Source organism: Cyprinus carpio, chromosome B5 (assembly GCF_018340385.1).
Source record: "Cyprinus carpio isolate SPL01 chromosome B5, ASM1834038v1, whole genome shotgun sequence".
NCBI classification, from domain to species: domain Eukaryota; kingdom Metazoa; phylum Chordata; class Actinopteri; order Cypriniformes; family Cyprinidae; genus Cyprinus; species Cyprinus carpio.
The window spans coordinates 17,435,377-17,461,803 of NC_056601.1; the positions used below are offsets into that span (position 1 = coordinate 17,435,377).

Genomic DNA, 26,427 nt, shown 5'->3' on the forward strand with positions numbered 1-26,427 from the left:
GGCATTTTCACAAGACTAGCTAGGCTATAAATGTGTGGCGATATCAATGTGCTGTCGATTTTTAAATCAAAGTCAGTAGGCCTGAAATTATCTAAATATGACAACAAAGGCAAGTGTGCCCTTGTTTTCTTATATAATGCTTCGACTAAAGTGTTGACCATTGCATTGAGCTGAAACTTAAAACACTTTCATGTTCAGCAGTAATGAGATCAAAATCCCTGAAGATTTTTTCCCTCTATTTCACGGGAAATAGCAGAATAAGAGGAACGTTCTATTGAGATTTACATTTGTTGGACTTGAGGCTATATAAGGACTGAATTCGTGCCATGTGTTCCTAATTAACAAAGCAAAATTGATCCATAAAAGAACATGAATCGCATGCAACAAGAAAAAGTCTATTCTAGTCTCTGTTTGAGATGCATATCAGCACGTTGTGTAGGCTACTGCACGTTATTTAAATTTATCCTTCGTTCTATGTTTTCCACGGCGTCGATTTTAAATGCACATGATCTCGTAATCTCAGTGGTTTCAGTCGATTTCTTCACTTAGGTCTAAAGTGGGTTAGAAGGTTAGCATGGCAGTTTTACCTCACGAAAAGGACTACTAAATGACTCAGACACATACAGTTTTCCTCCAGAAAATAAATAGTCACTGCGGGCTTGGAATGTAACTGCTGTTAGCTTAGTCGCGCTTGACTGATGTACGAGTGTTTATCTGACACATTTAGGATATTGGAACATAATTTATGGTTTTTGATGTTGTCTGTGTGGAGGGGAAGAACAGAGACCTTAAAATAACTAGATAATTGTGTTATATCGATCTGGAACTTTAGTCATCACACTGATATTAAAAGTAAGCTAAATTTGTGTTGTTTTATTTCATTTACTGTAATGTGAATGGGACTTGACATAGTTTTATTTATTTGCTTAGACTTGGTAATGTGACTACTTGTACTATCTATCTGTCTATCTGTCTGTCTGTCTATCTATCTATGCATATGGTCATCCCTCTATTCATCAACACGCATTATGATGTTGTGTTGATAAAGTAAAGTGTTAAATTCAAGTGAAAGGTGATAGGGGGAGTTGATGTTTAAAAAATATTGTTTTAAAATCTTTGGCATTTTTCACTTTAATTACACAAATTGCCTGTTTACATTATGCCACAGAGGCCATATGACGATACATTTGTGTTAACATTCTCAATGATCAATGCATAATTCTACGGCCACAGAGCTCCCAGCAAGCTTAAGCCATGGATCAAATCCAACACAACAGGATATAAAATATCCCCAGTTGTGAACGTAACATAAGGCGACTCCTGTGCTTGCATGTGTGTGCGTGACTTCGTCGAACCATAGAGTTGTATTGTGTGTTCTACTTCGAGAGTGTGTGTGTGGTCGGGCCTGGTGTGAGGTAAAGGGAGGCGAGAAAGCACAGATCGCTGTGTAAGCGATCCCTTTGTGTTGATTTAGGTAGACGTTTGCTGTATATAACTTTCAAGGCTGATAATATCATTGCCTCGCCAGATAAATAAAGCTTTGGCCAAACCATTGGGTCAACTATCGATCCCTTCTGCGTGCAGAGAGAAAGGGAATGAGACGACACAGGGACAGAGAAAAAGAGGGGGGTCTCTTATTAGCATTCCATACCCATGACCGAACACAGACCAGTAAAAGAGATATCTAGCTCAACGCTAGCCTATCTCCTGCTTTGCATACGTTTCATTGCATAATAAAGTTCATTAGGCTTATTGTCAATGACAAGCAACGGGGAAATGGAACAAAAAATAAGACAAATAAAACTATGTTTGTATTTTCATTATATTATTATAAAAAATGTAAATAACTTGTGAAAACAATTCAAGTTTTCCGAGTGTAAAAAAAACAATTAAAAAATATGTTTTAGATGAGAGATTTTTATTTATTTATTTATTTTATTTTTATTATTATATATATAATTTTTTTTTTTTTTTTGGGGGGGGGGGGGGTGTATAGTTGTTGCAAATTTCTTTTTTGTTTTTTGTTTTTTTTCCCCAGGAGGCAACTGATCTTTCTTAAAGCGTGGCATTGGGCATATAAGCAAATTTATAGGCAATTCTTTCAAAGGATACGCATGTAAATATAACTATTTACAGTTTCTTAACACAGGGAGCTTTTCCACAAGGGAATAGTTGCAAGGAAACCCACAACTGAAAGCACATTCAAATCGTGTCCAACAATGACAGCTTTTTATCATTTAGTCAGAGTTTTCTCCAAACGTTTTTTTTTTTCACTCCCACCCATCGTCCCGTCTTTATCTTTCTTTGTTGTTTTAAAATATGCATGTCTCTCCGGAATGCTAGTCACGGGTCCAAACTTTGCGTCCAACCTCCCACATGAAATGATCCCCCTTAAAGGGGGCTCAATATGTCTCAATCTGCACTTCAGTTCACTCAAAGCATTTGGGTACAGGGGACAGACTCCAGAAAAGCATAAATTAAAGGACAAGTCACGGAAGAGCGACTTTATCAACACGTCATGGCGAAGAGTGGACTCAGCCACAGCAAGATTTTGAAGTAGCCTATTGCGCAGATGTCCTCCAAAAAAAGTAAGAAAAATTTGTTTTCATTTCGTCCCCCTTAAACGCGCGCGTGTGTTAGTCAGGGCTCCCGGGTGCGCGCGCCCGTGGAAGAGTGTGCGTGCACGCGCGTCGTGGTAGAATAGCTCAATAGAGACAGAGAGCGCAGAGGTGGAGGGAGAGAGCTCTGTGGGAAAGCAAGAGACTAGCGGATGTCTCGACGTGCGTGTATGTATGACTCCGACTGTCATTAACAACAAATCAATCAACACGTGGCATTTAAACTCGAGAGTGCCAGTTTTCCGTGTTTGCCTGTGTGCTGAAGAAATAAATCATTGCCGGAAAAGGGAGCTTTGGGGAAAGGAAAGTTTGCTTTGAAAGGAAAACGTGAAAGGAGGTAACCGAGGCAAAGCGACGCAGACTGCGAAATATAAAATACAGTTTCTGTCTCTTTTTTAATTAGCAGAATGACGCCAAGTGATTACGATATTCAGCCGAAATTAAACTTAAACTTATTGTATTGGAAATGATCCCGAATTTGTTGATTTTAAGAGACGGGTTGTCGATAGTCTACTACAATCCTCGATACTCTCTCTGGAATAAATTAAAAGCCTGCCTGTTACCGAGATATATAAAAAAAAACGCTTTTCATTGCTAGACAGCGGGCAGCTTTCTTCATTCAGTTTTTCCTTCAAGAACAGTAAACATGCTGACGTCAGATTATCGTGAGATCTTCAAGACAAAGCGCATGTAATTAGTGCATTTATTCAGTGATGCAAATATGTTTCCACAGACATACACAAGCGCATTTTCTGATTCCTACCACGTGGGCAGTAAAGAAATGCCATTGCTACATACCTGATAACGTCCTGGCTTTTCAGCAATATTTACTGCTCTTTTTTATAATACACAACAGATGGTTTGCGACTGTGCTACCGCAGCCAGCGACACTCCCAATTTTACTCAGCAGCATTTTTGTTGGAGTTGCGCTTCACACTAGGTCCAAATTAACCAAACTGACCCACTTTTCATATGCAGACAGCTTAATCTATATTCGATATAAATATTTTTAACATACACACCATACAATATATGCAATTACTTTGATCATGAACATCTATCTATCTATCTATCTATCTATCTATCTATCTATCTATCTATCTATCTATCTATCTATCTATCTATCTATCTATCTATATCTATCTATCTATCTATCTATCTAGTGTATGTCTATCTAAATATTTTCTTTTTATAAACACAATGTAAAACAAATAAACAAGCATTTTAGACACTGATTCTTAGCAGGCGGCCTGACAGGCTTGGTGAATTATGTCGTAGTTAATATAGCCCTAATTTCGTTTTTATTTGCCTAATTTCTCAGCATGGCTTCTATTTTCTTTCATAATAAATGACTGAAGCGTTTTGTCGAGGGATATTTTTCATCCCAGTTATATAGACCGGGTCTTGACAGAAGCATTATCTCTCTTGCTCTAGTGTTGGTCCCTGCCACGGCTCTCTGATCCCATGCCTTTTCCCCCTTTATACTGCCTGTCTTGCCTATAGTTGTCGCAATTTGTGCGTTTGATAAATACATACGCATTCCCCCAGTCCAAAGAGAAGTGAAAGCGTTTCTGTAGTAGCTCAACTGCACTGATTTTGAATGTGAAAAAGATTAAATGACAGAGAAACCCATACTACAAAAGTAACGTGCACACACAGTAGAGTATTTTAAGTTTTTGTATATTTGGATATTCATGTTCATGCATATGTGTGTGTTGAGGTGGGGTGCTACACTACACACCCGATGTTACAGTAATGCATAAGCTGCAAAACACTCAAATATAAAGCAGAACAAAATAAGCAGACACTGTCCATTAATTACACACACACACGTGTAGGTCCTTGTAGGTTAGTGAAATGAAAACCATTTTAATGCCTGATGCAAGGAAGTGTTTTCTTCATGCATAAGAAGCCACATCCCTCATCATCCACAGGCAAAGCCACAAAGCCAGTTTTCTCGTGCGCTCAAATATGTTTGCGCGCGCTCTCGTGTGTTTGTCTGTGTATGTCAAAAGATGGGGGTCGGTCTGAGAATAAGAGAATCTATGAAAAGAGAGATGGAAGGTGGGTTCGGCCATTCTTTCAAAAAGACCCGGTTCCACTCTTTAAAAACAATCGAGAAATGTATGGTATTAATCTGAATGAGAAACGTGTGATGTTCCTTATATTAGAGACGAAAACGTGTTTGTATTTCCCATGATCTTCTTTCCTCTTTTTGCATAATCATAATGCAAGAAGGCCTGATTCGTTACCAAATACATTCCCAAATATCCTATCCTCTGTAGAGCAATCTCGGCGCGGTATTTATCCCTGAAATTCAAATCCCCTGCCCCCCACGTCCAAATTCATTTGCATTCGTTGATGATATCAATAAAGAATAGCAGGGATCCATTTAGTTGTGGCAGGACTGGGGGAAGGTGGCTTATTCGGTCAAAACTGGACAGAGTGGACGAAGACCCTGGGGTCAGCTGACCATTCAGTGCAAGGTGGCGGGAGGCGGAGGGGTCTGGAGAGGCTTATTTGAGAGCAGGCCAGGCAATGAAAAGGAGTCAACCACAAAGCTTGTCATACTTCAAATACACCCCATCACGTGTTCAGTTTTACCTCGTAGCGGCAAAATCTGAGGAAGGGAAGCTAGGTTCTTAAAGAGGGCAATTCTTCCAAGTTTGCTCTAGTTTTTACCACCGTAAACATGAACGGGGAGTTAAAATCATCATAGCTACCGAAATACAAAACATTAAAGACTTATAAGATCTCACTTAAATTACATTAATTCGATAATGCAGTAAAACATCACTATTTGTGCATTTAATTTAATGCAATAGCGCATTTTTGTGCCTCTGATTACACCAATGTTTGTAAATGAAATATATGTGTTAAAACATAAAGACGGGGGAAAATACCTTCTTTAAACAAATAGCCTGGGAAATGGCAAGAGAGACGTGGTTAAATCTGGAAATGTTTCAGGCCTGTAGTCAAACTGCTCATTGGAGGAGCTACGGCCAATCCACATATGGACCTTTCAATCATTACAAGCTGGAGCAGGAGGCCCATGTCTTTAATTCATAAAAAATCACTCTGCGTTCATCACAATACTGTAAGATGTATTCACATAAAATGGAAAGTGAAGTTATATTTGCGTTATAAACTTATTTGTGTGTGTGCGCGCCTATATATATATATATATATATATATATATATATATATATATATATATATATATATATATATATATATATATATATATATATATAGGCCTATATACATACATATACATACATAGGTTATACATAGTATTACTATAAGTATATAGTATTATTATAATAGGCTACAGTAATATTGTTTGCGTCGTATGACGGCAGAATATGTAGAAAAAGACAAAAGCAATTGTGCAGAAAAAAAGACTAGCACATGTTGTCAACGTAGCCAGAGTAATCAAGCAAATAAAAAGTTATATCAAGTATATATATATATATATATATATATATATATATATATATATATATATATATATATATATATATATAATGCACACGAAAAAATAATGATTAGGGTTAGGGATATAATGAAAACGTTTGCAACACATGGACTGTGACATCAGTAGATGGTCATTACATTCCATATTCATTGGAAGATCACTTTATTTATTTATTTATTTGTTTATTTATTAATTCGTTCGTTTATTTATTTATTTATGTTAGTCGTTGAGCATAGTCTTGAGTTCTTAAACAAGTAAGTAACAAGTAAGGTTATGTATATGTAACCTTGGCTCCATGCAGACGACTTTGTAAAACTTTCACTGAATGTATCTTAAAGATGCACAGATTGGCACCACTTTGGGGTCAGAATATACCTGTCTCCACTACGACATAGTTATCCTCTGCTGTCGTTCATTCAGACAAGTTCACCAGAAGTGTAGTATAGTTAGCTTATGTAGGCTAGATCTGCATGTAATATAGCTAGCGCACGGTTCAAAGTCAGCACCATATTCTAAAGCAACGCAAACCGTTCTTATGATAATGTTTGGGCATAATACACAGTTTCCTCTGTTCCAAATTATCATTATGACCAATGATTAGTTTATTTATTTATTTAGAAGATACCTGGACAGTAGTTTGTTTAATAGGCTAACCTGTACATTATTTTTCCTGTGAGGTCGAAGCCTGGCGGCTTTGTTTTGGTGCTCTGGCGTTCTCATGCCATGTAAAGGGTGCTGTCTAGAGCTGTTTGTTTCTCCCTTTATTTGCTAGATGGCGCTCTGTGTTCTGGGACCCTCAGTTAAAGGAACAAACGGTTCTCAGTTTATTCTTTTCCATTGTTCACACACGCAGTTTTAATGCTTTTTCCTTAACTTGTCTTTCACACTTTGGATTCGCGACACACATATATTTGAATGTTTAGTGAAATAATAATAATAATAAAAATCCAGCGATTACTATTTGGTTAATTTGTAGATGTAATTAGATTGTAGGGATGTTCTTGCAGTTTTCGAGCATTTTATGTTTTTCTCCCCATGGGATGGATATATGGATATATATATATATATATATATTGCTTTATATTTTATATGGTAAATTTTGCTGCTTTGGGATTTGTTAATTTATTTGCTTTAGACGGAAAATCTTTAAAGAATTGTTAAAATGTTTAGAATCATATAAAAAAAAACTTACAAAGCTGATTCATTATTTTTAGCTACTCTTTCGAATAATCTATGAAAAATCTATGATTTCAATATACTTCCAACAGTATCCACCTCACTCAGCAATATTTCAATGGACTGCAGAGTCAATAAACTTCCACGTTAAAACAAGATGATACCATTGTGAATAGCCTTCTGAAATACGTTTTTAAACCCCAACTCTCGGTAGATTTTCTTTTCAAAAACGCGTCTGATAATGTTATATTATTACATTTTAAGAGACAGAAATAAGAGGATTTATTCACATTTCCACAAAAACCGCATTTTCTCCCCTCTGAGTGTTAAGAAGATATATTGCAGCACTTACACTTTCTCTAAATAGTGGCTTGTCCGTATTTGACGTTGATGAATGTGCCCACGACGTGAAGAACATTTAAAGATGTCGTTTAAATGTTATGCCAGATTGCTCAGAGGACGATGAGGAGTACCAGTCCGTCAGGATTCACCAAAAATTAAATATAAAATATCAAAATAAAAAGATTATTTACCCGATCTGCTCGTCTTTCTATTTTACATGACAGTGATATTATTAATATATTGAGTTGTTCATAAATGCTCAGTTTTCTATTTTGCTTTATATCATTGCGTGTAAATTCAAGGTAGTCTACTTAGGACATGATTTATGTTTTATATTAATATTTTGTAGTTTGCATGTTATTCACTTTAATAAGTAAATCGCTTTATTTTATGTGGTAAACCACACTGTTCAGTTTATTGCGCTGACAGAATTGAATTTCATATTTCCCTTATATTATATTTATATATTTATTTAATATTTTTTTCTAGTAATGGTGGTGACATAGACTACAATAAAAACCATGGTATGTAAAACCTGTATGCCGAGTCTCTCTGCCTGGGCCACTCAAACGTACTGGCAGTGGCAGCATTCATGAAAACATTATCAAAACGTATTACTGTAAACTGTATGTTTATGTCTTATGTTTTTGTTTGTTGCTGGATAAAATTGAACTTCTTAAATAGATTGTAGACCATATTAAGTTGTTTAAAGTCGCAAAATGAAATAGTTTATTGTATGTTTTGAAAACCCATGCGACCTCAACTGGCAGCAATTCATCTTATAGCTACAAACAAACAAACGATAAATAAATAACTAGAAACATTTATTACAATAATCATTTGAGTCTGACCTGCATTAAAAGACTCAAGACTACTCATTTGCTGTTCTTCTAAAGACAAAAAAGACTACTATTTGTAAGAAAATGTAACATTATAAAATGAATGATTAATTTAGTTAAATAGTCAATAGAGGAGATTTGAACCATATTATGAAATATTTTTATAGCCACCACACCAGCAAGAAATAAAGCCTTTCTCGTGCTAGTGACATTGCTCGCTGTCAGGATAGTTAGCAGTGTTCTAATATGGACGGTGGCTCCAGAGGCTCATCTCTTGGGGTTTTAATTAACAAGCTGTCTCAAAGCTGTAGAGATCTATCAAACAGTCTCTCCCCACTAGCAAACCCCCTTCCGTCTGAACAGTCTCGAAGCCTCTTTGGCGTTACTTGAGAGTTCTCCGTGACTCCTCATTCAGCTTTGTTCCTTTATGAATTCGCTTGCTTATCGCATGCCTGATTACATCGCAACGTAGTTCCTATGTTTGACTTTGGGTTTATGTTCGCATGGACTGTGAGTGAGTGAGTGTGTATGCGCCCGATGAGGTAGAGGGGAGAATATGAGAGGTTTAGCTGTTTCTTTATCTTATGCACAGGAACTGTGATAAACGCAGTTGTAGTTTTCAGCTACAGCAACAGCCTCATCCACACACTCACCTACATCACTTGCACCACTGGATGTGAAGGTCCCCCTGCGGAACAGACAGGGGCGAGATCAGGGTCAAGAGAGAGCGCTGTCCATGGTCCTATTCAGAGGTGCCTGGGTGCTCTTATCAAATTAGACAGGACAAGTTTCAAATCGATGCCATCGCCTGTATCAGGAGACTGCCACTGGTTTACAACCTTTAACAAGCCACCCTGACAGTCAGTGCTCCAAGCGCAAATACACACCTCTGTCACGGTGATGGAGCGATCATGACCGCTAATGGACGGGGAAGAAAGGGTGCGATCACACACTAGATAACAGGTGATGGTGATCTGAATCACGTTAGGAATAACGCGCGTGAACAAACAAGCAAGTTTCTTTCTTTTTTTGTCGCCTAAAAAATTCGAAGGTATGAATCGAGACAATGTAGGATAGCCTATATTCTAATAATAAGTATAATATCAATAGGTCTCCTTAACTGTGCTCGTTTTCTAGTTTCGTTTTATTTGAAAAATTTTAATCGTTATAATAGTTTTATATAGGAGCTAGCATGTTTTTACACATACTTGACGATCTTTCTAAACGAAGATTCGCTATAAAAAAAATAAAACGAAAAAAAGAACAACGTATAAATAGTATAAACAATTTGTGACATCGCATATATAATAGCATATTTAATTTGACCCAGGTTGTTTAAATATCGAAAACCCGTTTGTTTCGTTGATTTATGACGTTATTTTTGTTCCACCACAATCCTTAAAAACTCTAAAAGCCTTAAGGAAAAAACTAAATAGACTATTGCAGCAAACCAAGTCAATGAATAAATTACAAATAATAGACATTTTAATTTCTACAATTGTTTTATAGTTTCTAAATGTATTTTATGAATTAAATTCATGTATTTTTCTCGTAACATGATACTTTTAATCATTGCATAAGTTTGTTTTTTAGTGTCTGTATTGCTAATGCTCTTACGCGGAATATTGTTAAAACAGTGTTCCTGCAAATAGCAAATTAAAATTGTGTTGCTGCAAATTACGAAAGCTTACCCTTTTAACATTTTTCATCATACCATGAACCTAAAAAGTACAAAAAGTCAACAATGCAATATGATAATTTATCACCTATATGCATTCTTATTTGTTTCCAGGTTCTTTAATTCAATTTACCTCTCCTTTCTTTTCGACTTTCAGGTCCACTTTAGAACACTGAAGATGATACATGAACTTATTTTTAACTCTCGTTCTTATTTTATCTTTCTTGAATGTTACTTTCCTCCACAGTCTCACTTTTTGACGTCTAAGATAAAGCGAACAGGAAGCGGGGTTTGTCTTAACGTGCACACTGGAAACCTCCAGTGTCAGTTTCTCATTCGGTGACAGATTTGCTTTAGGGGAGTCGCCTAAAACAATAATAAAGACCTATTGTTCTCGAGCTGACTTAAATGACTAACTGGGCACATTTTATACGCCTTTGCCAGGTATAACAGACCTCATCACACACACATCATTCCCATCAAAAGTTATGCTGTCAGCTGTCGTTGAATCTGGCTGGCGTTTTTCATCCTGGATGCGGATTCAGATGGAGACATAAAAGAACAGGTAGTCAAATGGAAGGACACAGCGGTTTGAAGCAGTGACGGTTGTCAGGGAGATGAGAGAGAGAGAGAGAGAGAGAGAGAGAGAGAGAGAGAGAGAGAGAGAAGCAGTCTATTTTGTACGAACACCACACTCTAAAGGGTGAGAGACGGCACTGAATTTAGGAGAGACAGAGACGGCCTAGGCGTGATTGTTCAGCCACGAATCGGCGGCCCAATTAATGGATATTACCCATTCATCCATTTTATCACCCCATATATGTGCGATATATATCAAACCTTCACACTCATAGACTCTCCTCTGTCTACCTTGTTGCCTGTCAGGCTGTTTTTAACGCCAGTCCGTCAGACGGGCACCTATGTGGCCTCGCTAATTTGGGTTCATTGGATGGCAATAACTTAATTTAGAGCCTCATCTTTTGTGGCGTTTCTTAATGAGGATGCGCTGTGCAATAACGCGCCGGTTATTCAGGTGGGAGCAGGCAGCACCGCGCACCAATGTGTTTAGCCTCCAAGGAACCCGTTAAGCTTGATGAGACTCATCTATAATGCGTGACTGAATACCAGGGCACTATAAGCTTCTGGCGAGACAGAACCGCGCGTAACCGACTCTCAGTCCTGAGTAAGAGGCCTTCAACCTCACATCACATAGAATCAAGTGGAGAGTGGTGCATAATAAGTTTTAAGGCACTGTTGTCTGGTTTCATTGAAAAGGCCTCTTGTTGTTTAGAGAGGATCAGGTTTTATCGTGTCCTAACCCTGGGTCGCTGGATATCACGGTGACCCGCTTGGCACTCTATGCGGGAATTCCATCCCTAGCTGTAAAATGACAGGTTGTAACGCTCCGAGCGCTCCGGTTACTATATGTGACCTTAACCGAGTGATTTAAGTCCAGGTCTTCTAGCCCTTGCTCTTAAAGCCCCCTATTAAGAACTGAGTGCCGAGAAAAAAAAAAAAAAAAAAACACTTGTTTTTAGACAAGTGTGGGACGACCAGATGTGAAGTGTAGTGTAGCCTATACCTTATTGTGGTTGACTTGACTGTCCGCTCAGATTTCAAACTTTAATTCAATAAATTTAGGCGGCTGCTGCTGCCAGCAACTGTTTCATGGAAATGTGATTATTAAATGAGCTATTATTATTAATATAATTTGTATTTATATATTCAACATGGTAATTATATACAAACCCTTTAAAGATCAGTACAAAAATCAGTTTTAAATGTTAAAACAAGGGCGATGAAATAATAATAATAATCATTACCATAATCAGCATCTATATTTACTAAAACAACGAATAAATTAATTTCACATTTCATAAAGACTACCATTGCGTATATCTAGGCTAAGACTACTGAGTAATTATCTTTTAAAAACTACGTAAAATATGATTATATGTATATATATATATATATATATATATATATATATATATATATATATATATATATATATATATATATATATATATATATATATATATATATATATATATATATATGTATGTATATATATATATATATATATATGTATGTATATATATATATATATATATATATATATATATATTGTTTATAAATAATATCACTGCATTGCGCTGATTTAGTTCTATGCACACAGGCGTTACCCAACAGGAAAAAAAAAAGTTTTCACCCCCCCCCCCACCTTCTTTTTTTTCTTTCTTTTTTTTGTGAGATGGAACGTGCTCTTTCATTCCTTGTCCTGTTTTATGACACATAATATCTTTGACGGGGATTTATCTTTACATAAAAGTGGAATCAGAGCTAATAATTGTTTTGATGCCTTATCGCCATTCCCTTTCATCACATAAACTGAATTCATGACATTATATTCTCTGACCTACACTGAAATCAGTTTATGCGGGCGCCTACTCATATCGTTGAATTCCAAAGTCCGTTTATCATTGTCCAAGCAAGAGCAGGGCAATTTTTATACACAAAAAATATCCCTTTTTATTGTATTTATTATTATTTTCCTTACGGATTTGCCGGCATGTTAAATTAAGCACCTGGGATCCCAGGATCTATGAGACTAGTACAATTATTCTCGAAATGCAATAATTCACTTACAAGCAAGTGTATCGAAAACACTGCATAGCAACACAGGACAAATTCAATCTTTGTGGGGTTTTTTCTCTCTCTTGCATATCATGACGTCCCAACATAACTTAATGAAAGTTGTCTTCCCTTTTCCCTTTAAGAAAGAGGAGTGTGGTCCATTTTGTGCAACTGCTTCAACTCAGTTTCATACACACTTTGTCTAGCTAAAAATATCCGAATCAAAGACAGAAGGGGGACAGACAGACAGCAACCTGAAAGCAACCAAGACTCTGCCAGCAGCAGCTGTCCAGTAGGCTACTGTGTGGCGTGATCACCCCAAAACATATCCCACTCTCATGACACATTAATGGAGCTCTTTCACACGTGGAAGCGTAACTTCAGGAAGCCAAGGTGCGCGTGTGGGTGGGTGCGAAAGGGTGTGTGGGCCATGTGTGTTATATGAACTCATAACAATCAATCAAAAAGGGACAGTGAGGGAGGGATAAACAGTAGAGAAAGAGAGAAATTAACTCGACAGACAGACAGAGGGATAGATAGATAGATAGATAGATAGATAGATAGATAGATAGATAGATAGATAGATAGATAGATAGTGGAGTGGTGGAGAGACGGAGAATAAGAGAGCGAGTTGTATTATTTGAGCTTTTTTCTTTTTCAGGACACAATAAAACATTGATTGTTGCAGTTTGCTGACCCGTAAAATTTGGGGGCTAGATTTCCCTTCAGAACCGAGCATATAATTATGCAAATAGAGATCTGACAGCGATCTGGTGAAGTACTCCCGAAGACAAGGGCCTGGAGGAGTGACAGTCCAGCTTCAGCAAGTGCTCGACTCTTTGAGAATAGTTCATATTTGGCGGCGCGTGAGAGTATGGGAGGAGACGAGAGCGTGTGTGACAAAACACGGATAAAATTGAAATATCAATCAAGGGCTTCATAGACTTCAAATACAACGATATTTTTGCAGTTAAGTGTGACTCTCCTGGAAGAGAGCGTGATGAAAAAAGTGTTGAGGATGAAATCAACACATTACCTCTGTGTTTAAAGGCTGACAATTCTAAGGTGAGATATAAGTTTTAGAGTCTTTGTCTGCAGTGTTTGCACAGAATCCACCAACAGTTCACACAATTTAGGCTTTACAAATTTAAACGGTGTTAAAATAATTAACCAAAACCTACAAATTAGATAAAGTAAGAGAAGCAAGAGTAAGATAAGAGAACCCTCATATGGTTTTTTTTTTTTTTTTTTTTGCGTAAATTAATTAGTTTAATTTGAAATTACCTATGCATGGTTTTGATTGATTAATTTCGTTGTGTAAGTGTACAGTGCCTCTATATGCTTATGCAGAAGTTGAGTTTTCAAATTATTTTTCCATTTATGTTTAATTTAATTATCGGATAAATGGCCCGGCGCTTAAAGTTATTCAAATAGTTAAAAATCATTTCATGTGACTTTAAACCTATTCTATGATGAACGTTTAATTTTTGAATTACAAGTTTTATTTATTTATTTGTGAGGAAAAAGTCTATGCGATGTATCTGTTCTGAGATAATAAAGTAGTCTACATTATAAAGCTGGATTTCTTGCTAAATAAATGCACACTAAAGTAGTCCAGTTTTCTTTTTCCGAATGATTATTCATTTAAAAAGACAATTATGAATTTTGTTTTTAAAATATAATTATTTGGAAATCAGTGTGCAATAAACCATTTTGTTGTCATGTGACAAGGAATTCATAAAAAAGAGAGTAGGCTACCGTTTCATACCTACATAACTCTGAGCCAAATCCATTACATTTGATTGTTTGATATTTTTCTTTTTAAAAATAATTATATGTAAACACAAAGTAGCTACATTCAAAGGTTCTTTCATGGCTACACCACTTATAAGATTTGTGTGTGTTTGTTATAGCCTACCTTTTATACTATTATTTTATCTAACGAACCGTTAGGCTATTTAATTTTAATGTAATAAAATTAAATAATCTATTATCATCTTTGTTTTTCATTCATCTAAACAATCAAACCAGACATGGAAACAATAAATCCAGCGTTTTTTCTTCTCTCAGGACAATTAATCCTAAAATCTAGAGCGAGGCATGAAATTTGGTTTATTAATTTTCGGACAGTTGTCGTCATTACCGCTTTGCTATGACTGTGTCACTCAGGCCATAACATGTTAAGGTCTAAAACAAGCAGTTGGAACATAATAAAACTAGGTGGTATAGACATGACTTCATCCGATACTTCACTGTCTTTGACTGACACTTATTTTGGTTAACATTGGTCTCATTGTAAAGGCCTGGGCTCGATCTAGACACAAATATCAGCTTTCGTGATAGAGTTCCACAGCTGTTACGTGAGAAGAGCGAGTCATTCTCCGAGCAGGCTCACCTTCCCTGGGAACAGAGCTGAGAGGAGAGCCGCTGGAGCAACAGGCTTTATCGGGCTTCGAGGATCTTTCCCCCGGCAGGCTGAACTTTAACCCGACAACTTCTCGGGCTGAAAGTGATGCCTTCACGATCATTACGTTGTAAGTAAGAGTACCATGTACACAGAGCATTTTTGCTACACAAACCGGGACAATTAAAATCAAAGTTTTTTTTTTTTATTATCCTATTATAAAGAATTTTATTTAATTACAACATGTAGATATTACACTCACATGATATGAAAACAAACTGACGATCAATCAGGGCACAAACTGCCATTAATTCAAAGAAGAAAGACTAACATATTTGACCGCTTTATGAAAAGTGAAATCAAAGTTAAAATATCTAATCACGTTTTCATCTAATGAACCCTCGAAAGCGAATAAAAAAGGCAGAAAACCTAGAAAACATCTTACACTTCTATCATTTCAGACTAGGATGTTTCAGTAAAACGTAGAATATCGTAGATTAAAATATTAATTGTTAAAATTAGTCTTTATTTACAAACCAATTAAGTTTTCGATTTGGTTTAAGGCTGTATTAAACGCGAGTGAAATATTCACATATGGCTTGTCAATTTTGAAAAATCAAATAAAGATGAACTTTGTGTTTATTCCTTTGGCAACAATATTGGGATCTGAGTTGAACAGTTTTAACTAGACAGTATAAGCAACTTGCAGTTGATCAACTAATGAATATTTGCAGGAATATTAAAAGTTTAATTCATTGTAAAAACAGTTATAACACAAAAGCCTCTGCATGGGGTCTTGCATTTTGTCAGGTGTAGTCACATCTCTATTTTGAATAATGAAAAAAAATAGTAACATGGAATATGTATAAAGCACTAGAACTACTGACATTGATTACCTTCAGCAATATGAAATCGCAATGATACTTCTAAAAAGTGATGAAACCAAAACAGCCTTTTACTCTGAGATTAATTTCTAAGTGAAAGCAGAGTGATCTGTTGACATGCCTGAATGACAGATCTCTAAGCCTCCACTAATACCAAATTGTCCAGGAGACAATGTCTCTTGTCTTTGCTGAGACAGTAACATAACATGCTTTAGCTTTAGCAGAGGATGACAATGATGTGTTAAAACAGTCCAAATAGTCATGGACTTTGCAAAAAGGCCAGGTTACATTTGCAAACATCTTAAGTTATGGCTTTTATACTTTGGATATCATTAAATCGTCCTGATCCTGACACATACGAAGATATTCCAAGACTGACATATCTGCTCTGTCAAAGGGAGATATTCCTAAAACTCATGCTCGCACAAGGTTTTAAGGGATTTAAAAACAGGGGAGGATTCATTCAATCCGTCACGCTGTCAATGGCTTACTTCATTGTGTTCATTCCAAATCTAGTCTTGAGATAGCCATTGAATGGATGCTTGATCCTGCAAGTTGCTTTTTTCAAGTTAAAGTGTTATGTGTATGAATCAAACAACCCGTAAGCATTTAGCATCTGACACACAAAGTTCCTAAGCGCACAAGTTCTTTAAATGCAAGTGAGACCCTGGAAAGAAACAATGAAACAACGGGGGAAACCAAAGAGCGATATAAAGACTTTGCAGGCAGGCACTAGGACCCACCAGACTTGTGTGTGTGTGTGCAGGTGCTTCCCAGGCATTAGCTCAGTTCAGGACAATGTCAGGATAATTAGAGGTGCATCAAGAGGCGGTGTGCGGCGCCGCCTGTCAGCCTTAATCTTGCCACCGATGGGCCACCACCAAATCCACACAGCGGCCCACAGGAGGCACAAGCAGTGAAGCCATATTGCTTTGACAGTTGCACTCATCCAGAAGTAATGCAAAACGCTATTCTGATGTATACAGGCTGACCCTGCACTCCTCAGAGTTGTACAATTCACTGGGAGGAGGGTTTCAAGGAGGAATATTTTTCATAAAAAGAACAGAGGAGAAAAAGAACTAAGAGGGAACGAAGGTGGGCTCTGGTTTGGGATCTGTGAGCCATCTATAAGTCTTCGTTTTTTATGCGGTGGGAGCTGCGTGTGGTGACCGGACTGGAGGAGGACTCATCCTCGTGGTCCTTAAGGGCATCGCTGAAGAACTTGAAGATGGAGTGGAAGCTCTTCCAAGATGTTAACTCGTGCTTCTCAGTACCTGCAAAAGACAGAACATGAAGGTGGACGTGAAAAACATACAGTCATTACTGTTTATGATTATAGTAAAACAAGCCACTTTTATATATTTAAAGGGCTAGTTAACCCAAAATGAAATCTCTCACATTTAGTCACCCTGTATGACTTCATTTTTTTCTGATTAACACTAAAGATAATATTTTGAAACTTTCACTGTAAACTGTCAGAAAAATTGTTACCTTTAGACTAGAGGTACAATAGCTTGTCACTGGGGCAAGTTTCTTTAAAGGGACAACTTTGTACCTCTAAAAGGTGCATATTAGTACCCAAGAGTAGTACCTTAAGTACTACAAGGAATTTTTAGGGGCAAATAAGGTACAAAAATGGGTCCCACTTTATATTAAGAGGCCTTAACTACTATGTACTTTTATAAAAAAAAAAAAGTTTAATATACTCGTGTTCATATTGTAGGTGGAATATTGGTAAGGTAAGGGACAGGTTTGGTGGTATGAGTAGGTTTAACGCTGGGTTAAGGTTTAATGGATGGGTCAACAGTGCAATTATAAAGGTAACTACAGAAATCAATTCCAAATGTAATTACATGCCGGTATTTTAAAAATGTACAATGTAAAAACATGTATCTACACAGTAAGCGCAAAGTCTCAAATGATTCATTTATATGTAAGTACATAGTAGTTAAGTCCACTTAATATAAAATAGGACCCAAAAATGTTCCTTTAAGGTTAATGCACCAAGATGCCGTACCCCTAAAGGTACAATTTCTACATGATGCCAAGCAAAAACTTTGGACCCTGTGTTGTGTACTGTGTGCCCCGACACAACATTTTCCATCTATTAGGATATTGCGCACTTAAGGACAATGGATGGAATGGCAGCTATCCATGGATGATTAAATTTTCTCTCTCTGCAGTTCGATACACCTATCAGTTAATCCACAAATGGCTCAGTTTTCCCTCTGTGGCAGCAGGTTAAAGAATTCCCATGTTTGGGTCACTGGATCCAGGTGAAGTGACATGTACACCCTAAGTCCTCATCAGACCTTTCAAAGTCCCACAAGAGCCTTTCACAGCCCTCATAATGCAGCACTTTCAGACAGGTAGCGTCTGGCGCGAAACAAGTACATTGGGTCTGTTTATTTATTGTGCTGTTTGTGAGAAAGGTTGAATTGAACCCTGGCTAGATCAATTCCGCTTTGAACCATTCACACCGTGCGTAGCTTAAAGCATACGACTGCCTTGATATACGTCTGCATCAGTTTGTGTGGAACAAAGAGGATCAGACTGATGTGCTTTTCCCCCTCAATCACGATTTCTCATTCTTTTCCCTCCACGTTGCAACTGGTGCATGAACTTGCCCGGAGGGATCCAATTAAAGATCAACTTTAAGGCCCATGCCAAAAGTGCACTCAGATGGCCATGATATTGACCTCCATGTTTATTACATTGACCTCTGTCTGGGCAGTATTGATGAAGATAGCTGTGGTGAGATAGGAAAGAGGTGTGTGCATGTGTGTGTGCATGTGTATCAGAATGGTCCAGTCTTTCTAACTCGGCAAATGATCAGTGCCTCAGGTCAAGTTTACCAAGCTGACGATCAGCGAGTCGATACCTGCTGCCCAAACAATCTCTTTAGTGGTGTAGGTCCTGGCACAACAGCACTCCAGAGGAGAAGACATTGCCTCCACTGCTCTTATTTATAATTCATACCCAATTTGGAACACACAGACTTTACTTTCCCTCCACTCCAGGCCCCCTCACCTTTCCCAACTAACCTTTTTATTTGTCTCTCTTTCTGTTTTTTTTTTTTTTTTTCAGGACCAATTAACGGCGATGGGTTCACTTTTTGTTACCTTGAACCGGTGGTGAACTCCTGATCAACGAGAGCGACTCATACTGATCCCAGCCACGGGGTCAGCCACAGTGCGTCTCCGAGCAGATATGCAAATGCGCCGAGCCCCTGTGGCGACCCTGCGGGAGCTCCGCCCCTGCCGGCGACATCACCTTTGATGAGGGTTCACAAGCATGCCTCACTAATGACCCTTTATTACTCTACCTTGCCATCTCTTAATTGCCAAGATGTGTTGAGTGTAATCAATAGTGTATGTGTGCCACGGCGTGTCTCAGTTACGTCATTTGCTCGCATAGACACACAAAGAATAGGGGAAGAGGACAGCCGTGTCTGGCTAGCTCACAAATTAAATGAATGCCATTTAAAGAGATGGCCATCAATTAAATGTCATCTTTCAATAAAGAGAGCAATGTCTACTCCGCATAAAAGTAGGAAAAGTCTCTTGTTCTGGTGTTCCTTCAGTTTTTTTCTTTTTTTTCACAGTTTTTTTCTCTTCACCTGGGGGATTTTTTTTAAGTTCTTTAAATTGGAGGGATATAAGGCTGATAATTTCTTTAATGTCTTACAAATAATGGCACGCTACTATTAAAAATCCATTAACATGCAATTGGGAAACAGATTATTAAAGCCACGACAAAACTTTATGCTGCAATTACAATACACAGAAATGATGACAATAAACAAAATGAATTTTTACCTAATTACTTGCATACAAATGCTTTTATATATTTCCTAAGGTAAAATGTTATTAATCATTTTTTTTTTTCAGTTTGGAATTCAATTTTATTTTTCAAAATGCACTGGCTAATAAATAAAGTGTTGTATGTTTCAGATAAAAATGGATTATATTTATAAAATTACACTTATACATATTTATATCTTTTTTTCATGTTTAAAACAGTAAAAAATTACAGACAAAAGCTAATAAGCAAATAAATAAGTTAAAACACAGAGACTGACAGTATAAGAAAGTACTGAAGTATTAAATTTGAAAATTAGGTAATACCCAAATTCCCAAAGGTAAATTTTATTGTAGATATTGCAGAAAATCACATAAAATTACAAGTACAAACACACTGTTGTGCTTTCTGTAAGCATCATAATTATGAATACTACACATGCAATTGTGTATACACACACACAAGATTTTGAAATCCTCATCTTCAACAACGCACCTCACAGTAAGAGCACAAACACTCTGCCATTTGACCAGTGTATTTGTCATAATGAAGCTTCATATTTCACTACCCCGTTAAGACATCTTCCAGATGCAGATCAAATCTTTATAATGAACCATTACATTATTCAGCTGGATACCTTTGAGGGTAATTTAGTAGTTCTTTGATCTCACTGTGACAAATAGTGTTTGAAACATTGTCCCGGTGACAAACACACACTCTCTCTCCCTCACACACAGACACACTCAGACAAACACAAGCACTCTTTCAACATTTATGTCAACAATAAATCAAGGAAGACAGGGTTTAGCTATCGGCAATTCCTTTTTCTCCCTTCACCAGAAGCGTTACAAATGGTAATCGTGTGTGATGGTGAAATGCTCATGAGCGAACGATGCTCAAGTGAATGAGCAGTCAAAGCACCGCCGCAAGTAACACTTGGAGAGAGTAAAAAAATATCAAAGTGTGCTGATTGTAATTGGTCTCCATCTGTAGCGTGGCATTCAGTCGTGTCTCCTAATTGACTGGCATATTCTATTTATTTGTCGAAATTATTTGATTTCATTGCAAGACATTTTTCATGTTGTAATTACACCGTTGTTGAAAAATTACAGTATCTGCTGTTCTAGTAATTAAAATATTTCAACCTCTAATTGTTTTAGTGTGATTGTTTGCAGTTATGGTAGCTTTTTGTGTGTGTGTCTGTCTTTCTTACATACACTGCACATCAGCACAATTATATCTTGACTTGTTCAACACACAGTGTGCTTATAGTTTTACTTAAAACTAGAATGAACTAGTCAGAGTAACACTAGCAGGGGAAACTATCCGTTGCACGATGCTGCAGAGTCTATTTGCTATCTGTGTCCCTGTTAGCAAAGGGCTTAGATTTCCGGTCCCAACGCTTTCTGATATTTGTTTGCTCTATGCTCTAGCGGTTTGGCGCTTTTGCCATGCATGCCTGAACATCTGAGAGGCGATCGGAGAGAGTTGGAGAGAGGACAAACGAGGCCAGAACAGGTGTCAACGTTCTAGCACATTGTGTTAATGTGCGGCTCTGTGATGGAGAAGCTACGATTCGTGACACAACTAATTAAATCTAAATATACTCTATAGCCAACCCCCACCCGTCGCTCCCCCGACACAAACCCACTGCCCTTCAAGGATATGGCTCATCCCTCTTCACGTTAGATGCCAAGAGCAAATATTACCGTTGCAACTAGAGCGTGCTTTGTTTGCATTATATCTAATTAAATTAATGCATTTGGAAAAAATAAGCACTTAAAGTTGCAAATAGAAAAGGGAAAAAACATGCATGCACACCTACGATTTCATCAAAAAGTCTCTCTGTCAATTGCCCATATGCAGGACCTGTCTGGCGGTGGGCTCCCCTAGTTCCCCCCCTCCTCTGCCTCTTTTAATTACTTTCCCTTACTTATTATTGTTGTAAGAGCAAACAGAGGCAGAACTCATTACACATCCATAAATGAGAAAGCGAATGTGTGGCTTCAGGGCCTGCTGAGAGAACCTACAATTCACTTATAAAGTTGGAAACAAAGCAAGAGGGGGTAAAGAGTGAGTGAATGAAGGGAGAGCAGGAGACGAATGCTATGAAATGAAGTTTCATTCCTCTCTTTTCACATTATTCAAGCTTGGAACGGAGCAAAGGCAACAAGAGAATGAGCTCCACAACACATTTCCAGTGTGTGTCCCTGAGCTGCTCCTCCCTTGCAGCGGTGCAGGTATTTTTTTTGTTTTTTGAGAGTGGGCGCCTCAACTTAGCTGTAATAAAGACAGCAAGTTTTATAGAGCTGGAATGGAGTCTTTACGAGATAACCGGAGAGCAGGGGCCAGTGTGGGATGTGTAGCGCGAGTATTTGAGACTCTGGGGGACACTGAGAAAAATCCCAGTATGATGCCAGTACCCACCGAAGACAGCTGTAACTACTGGCAGTGGCTTATTCTGTTGCAGAGTATTCAGGAGAGAAAATCTAATGATGGCGCTTGGGTGTCTGAATCTGTTTTACCAGTCTGACTAAAGCTAGTCATTAGCCCAGACTAGCACTTTGCGAGAAAGCTAGCGCTTCATTATACAGCCTGACTGTGCCCACTCTGTTTGCTCCTCTATAAAATAGCCTGTAATAAAGCAAATCAAGAATCACAGAGGAATTCAGAAATGACAAACCATATCCCTGACAGTGGAGCAGAAACACCGATAGCAAGGCTAATTTAAGGACTAATTTGTTAACAAGTCAAATAACCTAAGTCCACAGTAGCATAATTAAGTTAGCCGCTGATAAAAATGCCTGCAGATGTCAGAGTCGACTCCGGAGGGGAAAACGAAAAATAAACAAGAATGACGGAGAGACCCGCAGTGCAAACAAATCCTAAGCCCCAGTTGCTCATCATTACAGTACTAGAATATTCATTAAGTGGTCTGTGGAAGAGTGACCGAAGCCTTACGGAAAGATAAAATGCAATAAATGAGCTCTGATTTAGTATTATATATGTATAGCTTTTATTTTTATATACTGTATATTTTTATGTATGCCATCAATGTTGAGGGTATTGAGTAATACATGCATAATCAGGTTGCTTTCTTCATGTAACAAGTAAAAATAATAATAATAATAATAAATGATCAACATTTTGTAAGAGAAAAAAATTTAAAATAGTAATCTATTAACATTAATAAATCTATTTAAAATCTATAATAGTCATTCACCTGCAGCTCTTTCACAAAACAGATGAACAGAGTGGATAAACGATCATTTGATCTCACAAAGAGGAGAGAGAGAGAGAGAGAGAGAGAGAGAGAGAGAGAGAGAGTGAGAGAGAGGAATAAAAACTGTTGCAAATGAACGGAGTATTAATGTGGATCTGTCATCAGCACAACTCAGGTACACAGAGGGTTAATTCACACAGGCTTTAGCACCAGCACAAGACAGCGTGTCAAGAGTGTACAGTAACACAGCACATCACTTGCAAAATTGCACATACACAGATGAGAGGTGTTAGATACTGTTTGATGAAATTGGCACCGCAGACAAAAGCCTTCTAAAAACCGTCAATGCATTTGGATTAAGTACACGGTGACCGCGTGAACATTTGCACATTTCCTCTGAAATTATTGACAACATAAAACACCACTGCATGTGTGTAACTTGACAAAACATTCTGGTCCATTTTATGTCACCTTTACTCTCTTATATTTGAGAATATGGAATATAGATGTGCAAAACTGTACAACAGGATCTGGCTTTGGTGTCTTGGATACACAGTCATGGCAAGATGCTACAAATCTGATAAAATGAGAAGAAAATGATGGCAGTCCTTAGAAAAGGTGACCCCGTACCTCCACAACTCTTTCTGGTGCTCTTTTCCTCATACCCTTATACTGTGTCCGAATTAGACGTAACACACTTCCAATGAAAGAAATATGCACAAATATTTCACTAAGACTGAAAATGCAGTATGTGTTTAATACACTTACAGCAATGTGGAGCAGGATTTTGGATCAATGAGAGATCCCTGCTCAGCATGACAACTGAATGAACAACAAAATGTCACTTGTCATACAGCACCTGGGTAAGTCACAATGTTACATGAAGCACACTACCATTCAAAAGTTTGTGGAGGGTAAGATTTTTTGGTCACATTTTATTTTAAGGTCAAATTCTTGGTATTAACAAACCATTACCTATGACTTTTGCCTCAAACTTTTGCTCAATAAAATTTGCTGCTTATTAATAGTTAGTGAGGTAGCTGTGCAGTTTAGTTATTGGGCAGGACTAGGGATGCAGAATATGGTCATGTAGAATATGTGCTTTATAGGTACTAATAGACAGCCAATATGTTAATAATGCTCATAAGTGACTAGTTAATAGTGAGAATTGGTCACTATACAAAAGTGTTACCATTTTTTTTGGTATGTTTTTGAAACAAGATTGCATTTTTAATCTGTAAAATTGTGATAATATTATCACAATTTAAAGTAAATATTTAATATATTCTAATCTAATATTCTAATCTATAATCCTGTGTTGGCAAAATTTTCACTAGCCTTTACTCCAGTCTTAAGTGTCACATGATTCTACAGAAATCATTCTTCTAATCATTCAGATTCATTTCTTATTATTATCAGTGCTGCCTATTATTTTTGAGGAAAATGTGATACATTTGTTTATCAGATTTTTTTTTTTTTTGCTAAATTGAAAGTTCAAAAGAACAGCATTTATTTGAAACTGAAATGTTGTTAATTTTGATTTAATGCATAATAAAAGTATTTAAGTATAACTTAAGTATAAGTTTGAGGTCAGTGTTATGTTATATATATATATATATTTAACATAACACTGACATCAAACTTTTTATGGCTAAATATGACTATATTAATCTTGCATGTAGGGTGAGATCAGTCAGAGAGACCTAAATGATGACAAAATGATGTTTCTTGACACAAACTCTCCCCACTTCCTGATAATGAGACCTCCACATGAAACCTGATGAACATCTTTAGCTGAAGTAACAGAGGAACCCTACAGGTGCTGTTACCTTCTTAACACTGCCTGGGAAAGTGAGAGTGAGGAGGCGTGTGAGGAAATACAGGCAATCAATGGCAGATCAATACATAAATAAGAAGACTGTGTTTGAGTGTGTTTATTAAAGGAGCAGCAGCAGTCATGGACCGAAGACAGTTCCGCACTTACACAACATCTATACCAACACTGTGTAAACTAAAGAAGACAATGGATTCTTCTTGCTTCTGCTAACAGTGAGATACATCTACGAAATGGGTGTGTTTGTAGACTGAATCAAGAAAATTGATTTTTGCACTGGACATATTTCAAATCTCAGTTTAGTTTGAAGGTATGAGCACATGAGGAATGATGCAAGAGAGTGTAAATCAAACCACAGGCTAATGCAGCGATTGAATCAAGCGCACAGCGTAGCAGGACAATAATAGAGGAAACTGACTTGGCAAACAATTTTTACATGTACACTGCACCGCCTTGAGTTCAAAGCTTTTTTTGTTGAGAGAAAACTTTTTTTTTCCATTGTAAATTGGACACTGTTACCCAGAACAAGTAAGTTTTATCCGTGTTATGCACTTCATAATTTGTATGTTTCAAAGCAGCCTAACAGAGAAATGTCCCTTAATGCGTAAGCCAAGGTTAACTTTGGCAAAGAAAAAAAAAGGTATTCAGGTGAAAAGGGAACCTTGACAGAAACCAGACTTTGATAGAGGAGCCTGTCATCCTCTGGCAAGGCAATAAAAAAAAAAAAAGAAAACGTTATACACACACACACACACACACACACACACACACACACACACACACACACCTTGTATTACTAAAAATAATTACAGCTGTTATGTTTCTTACACCGTTAATTCAATTTATATATATATGTGTGTGTATACATACAATGTGTTTAATATATGAATTTATGTTATATTATGTAATTTTGCGTTTGCTGTAATTTGTAATACATTTTTAATCAAATACTTACAGATCAGGCTTCTTGAAAATTCCCTCATACATCACCACTGATGCCAAATATTAGTATGCATAAGACTAGTCACATATTCATTGAATAAGTTGCTAAATTATTTAGTTAGTATGAGAATTCAATTTGTAAGAAAAACAATAATAATGAAAAAAAAAAAATCCTAAAATGTCTAGTAGCGATGCAGACTGGTTGGTGAAGCACCCCTCGCTGACTAGCTGGCATAATTTGCAGTTGGCGTCGCTCACCAACACAGTGGACTTGGAAGTGTGATCTAAAGCTGGATTACTGGCTTCAAAACTATAAGTACACAGCATTCACATGTGTTTAGCATCGCAAGAGTGCTCCGTGACATACTTTCCAGGTGGAGCTTTCAGAAGGCTGTCTCCTCCAGCCCGAGTGGAGGCAAAGGAGGGCGATCAGCCTCTCGCTGTGCTGTCATCTGTAATTACGGGGGCATCTTCAGAGCGGCCCCATGCAAAGCGGGTGGCAGACAGGCTAGCGGCTAATGCACAGGACCCACACTCCACATCAGCGAGGAAGGCAGGCTGACCTTGCTTG

The 26,427-nt window shown here is 37.4% G+C and overlaps 1 protein-coding gene and 1 long non-coding RNA gene across 2 annotated transcripts in view; one reads left to right on the forward strand and one right to left on the reverse strand.

The window, feature by feature from the left end:
- The first annotated feature begins 1,992 nt into the window (after positions 1–1,992).
- Positions 1,993–21,008, forward strand: LOC122137472. The gene is made up of 2 exons (XR_006154882.1): positions 1,993–2,588; positions 19,144–21,008. It is a non-coding gene; the product is annotated as an uncharacterized LOC122137472 (long non-coding RNA).
- Positions 15,362–26,427, reverse strand: part of fam172a (family with sequence similarity 172 member A) — a 160,232-nt gene continuing 149,166 nt past the window's right edge. The window contains exon 11 of the mRNA XM_042724636.1: positions 15,362–17,330. Within this exon, the coding sequence (XP_042580570.1) occupies positions 17,182–17,330 (149 nt within the window). The 3' untranslated portion in view covers positions 15,362–17,181. The remainder of the gene's footprint in view (positions 17,331–26,427) is intronic.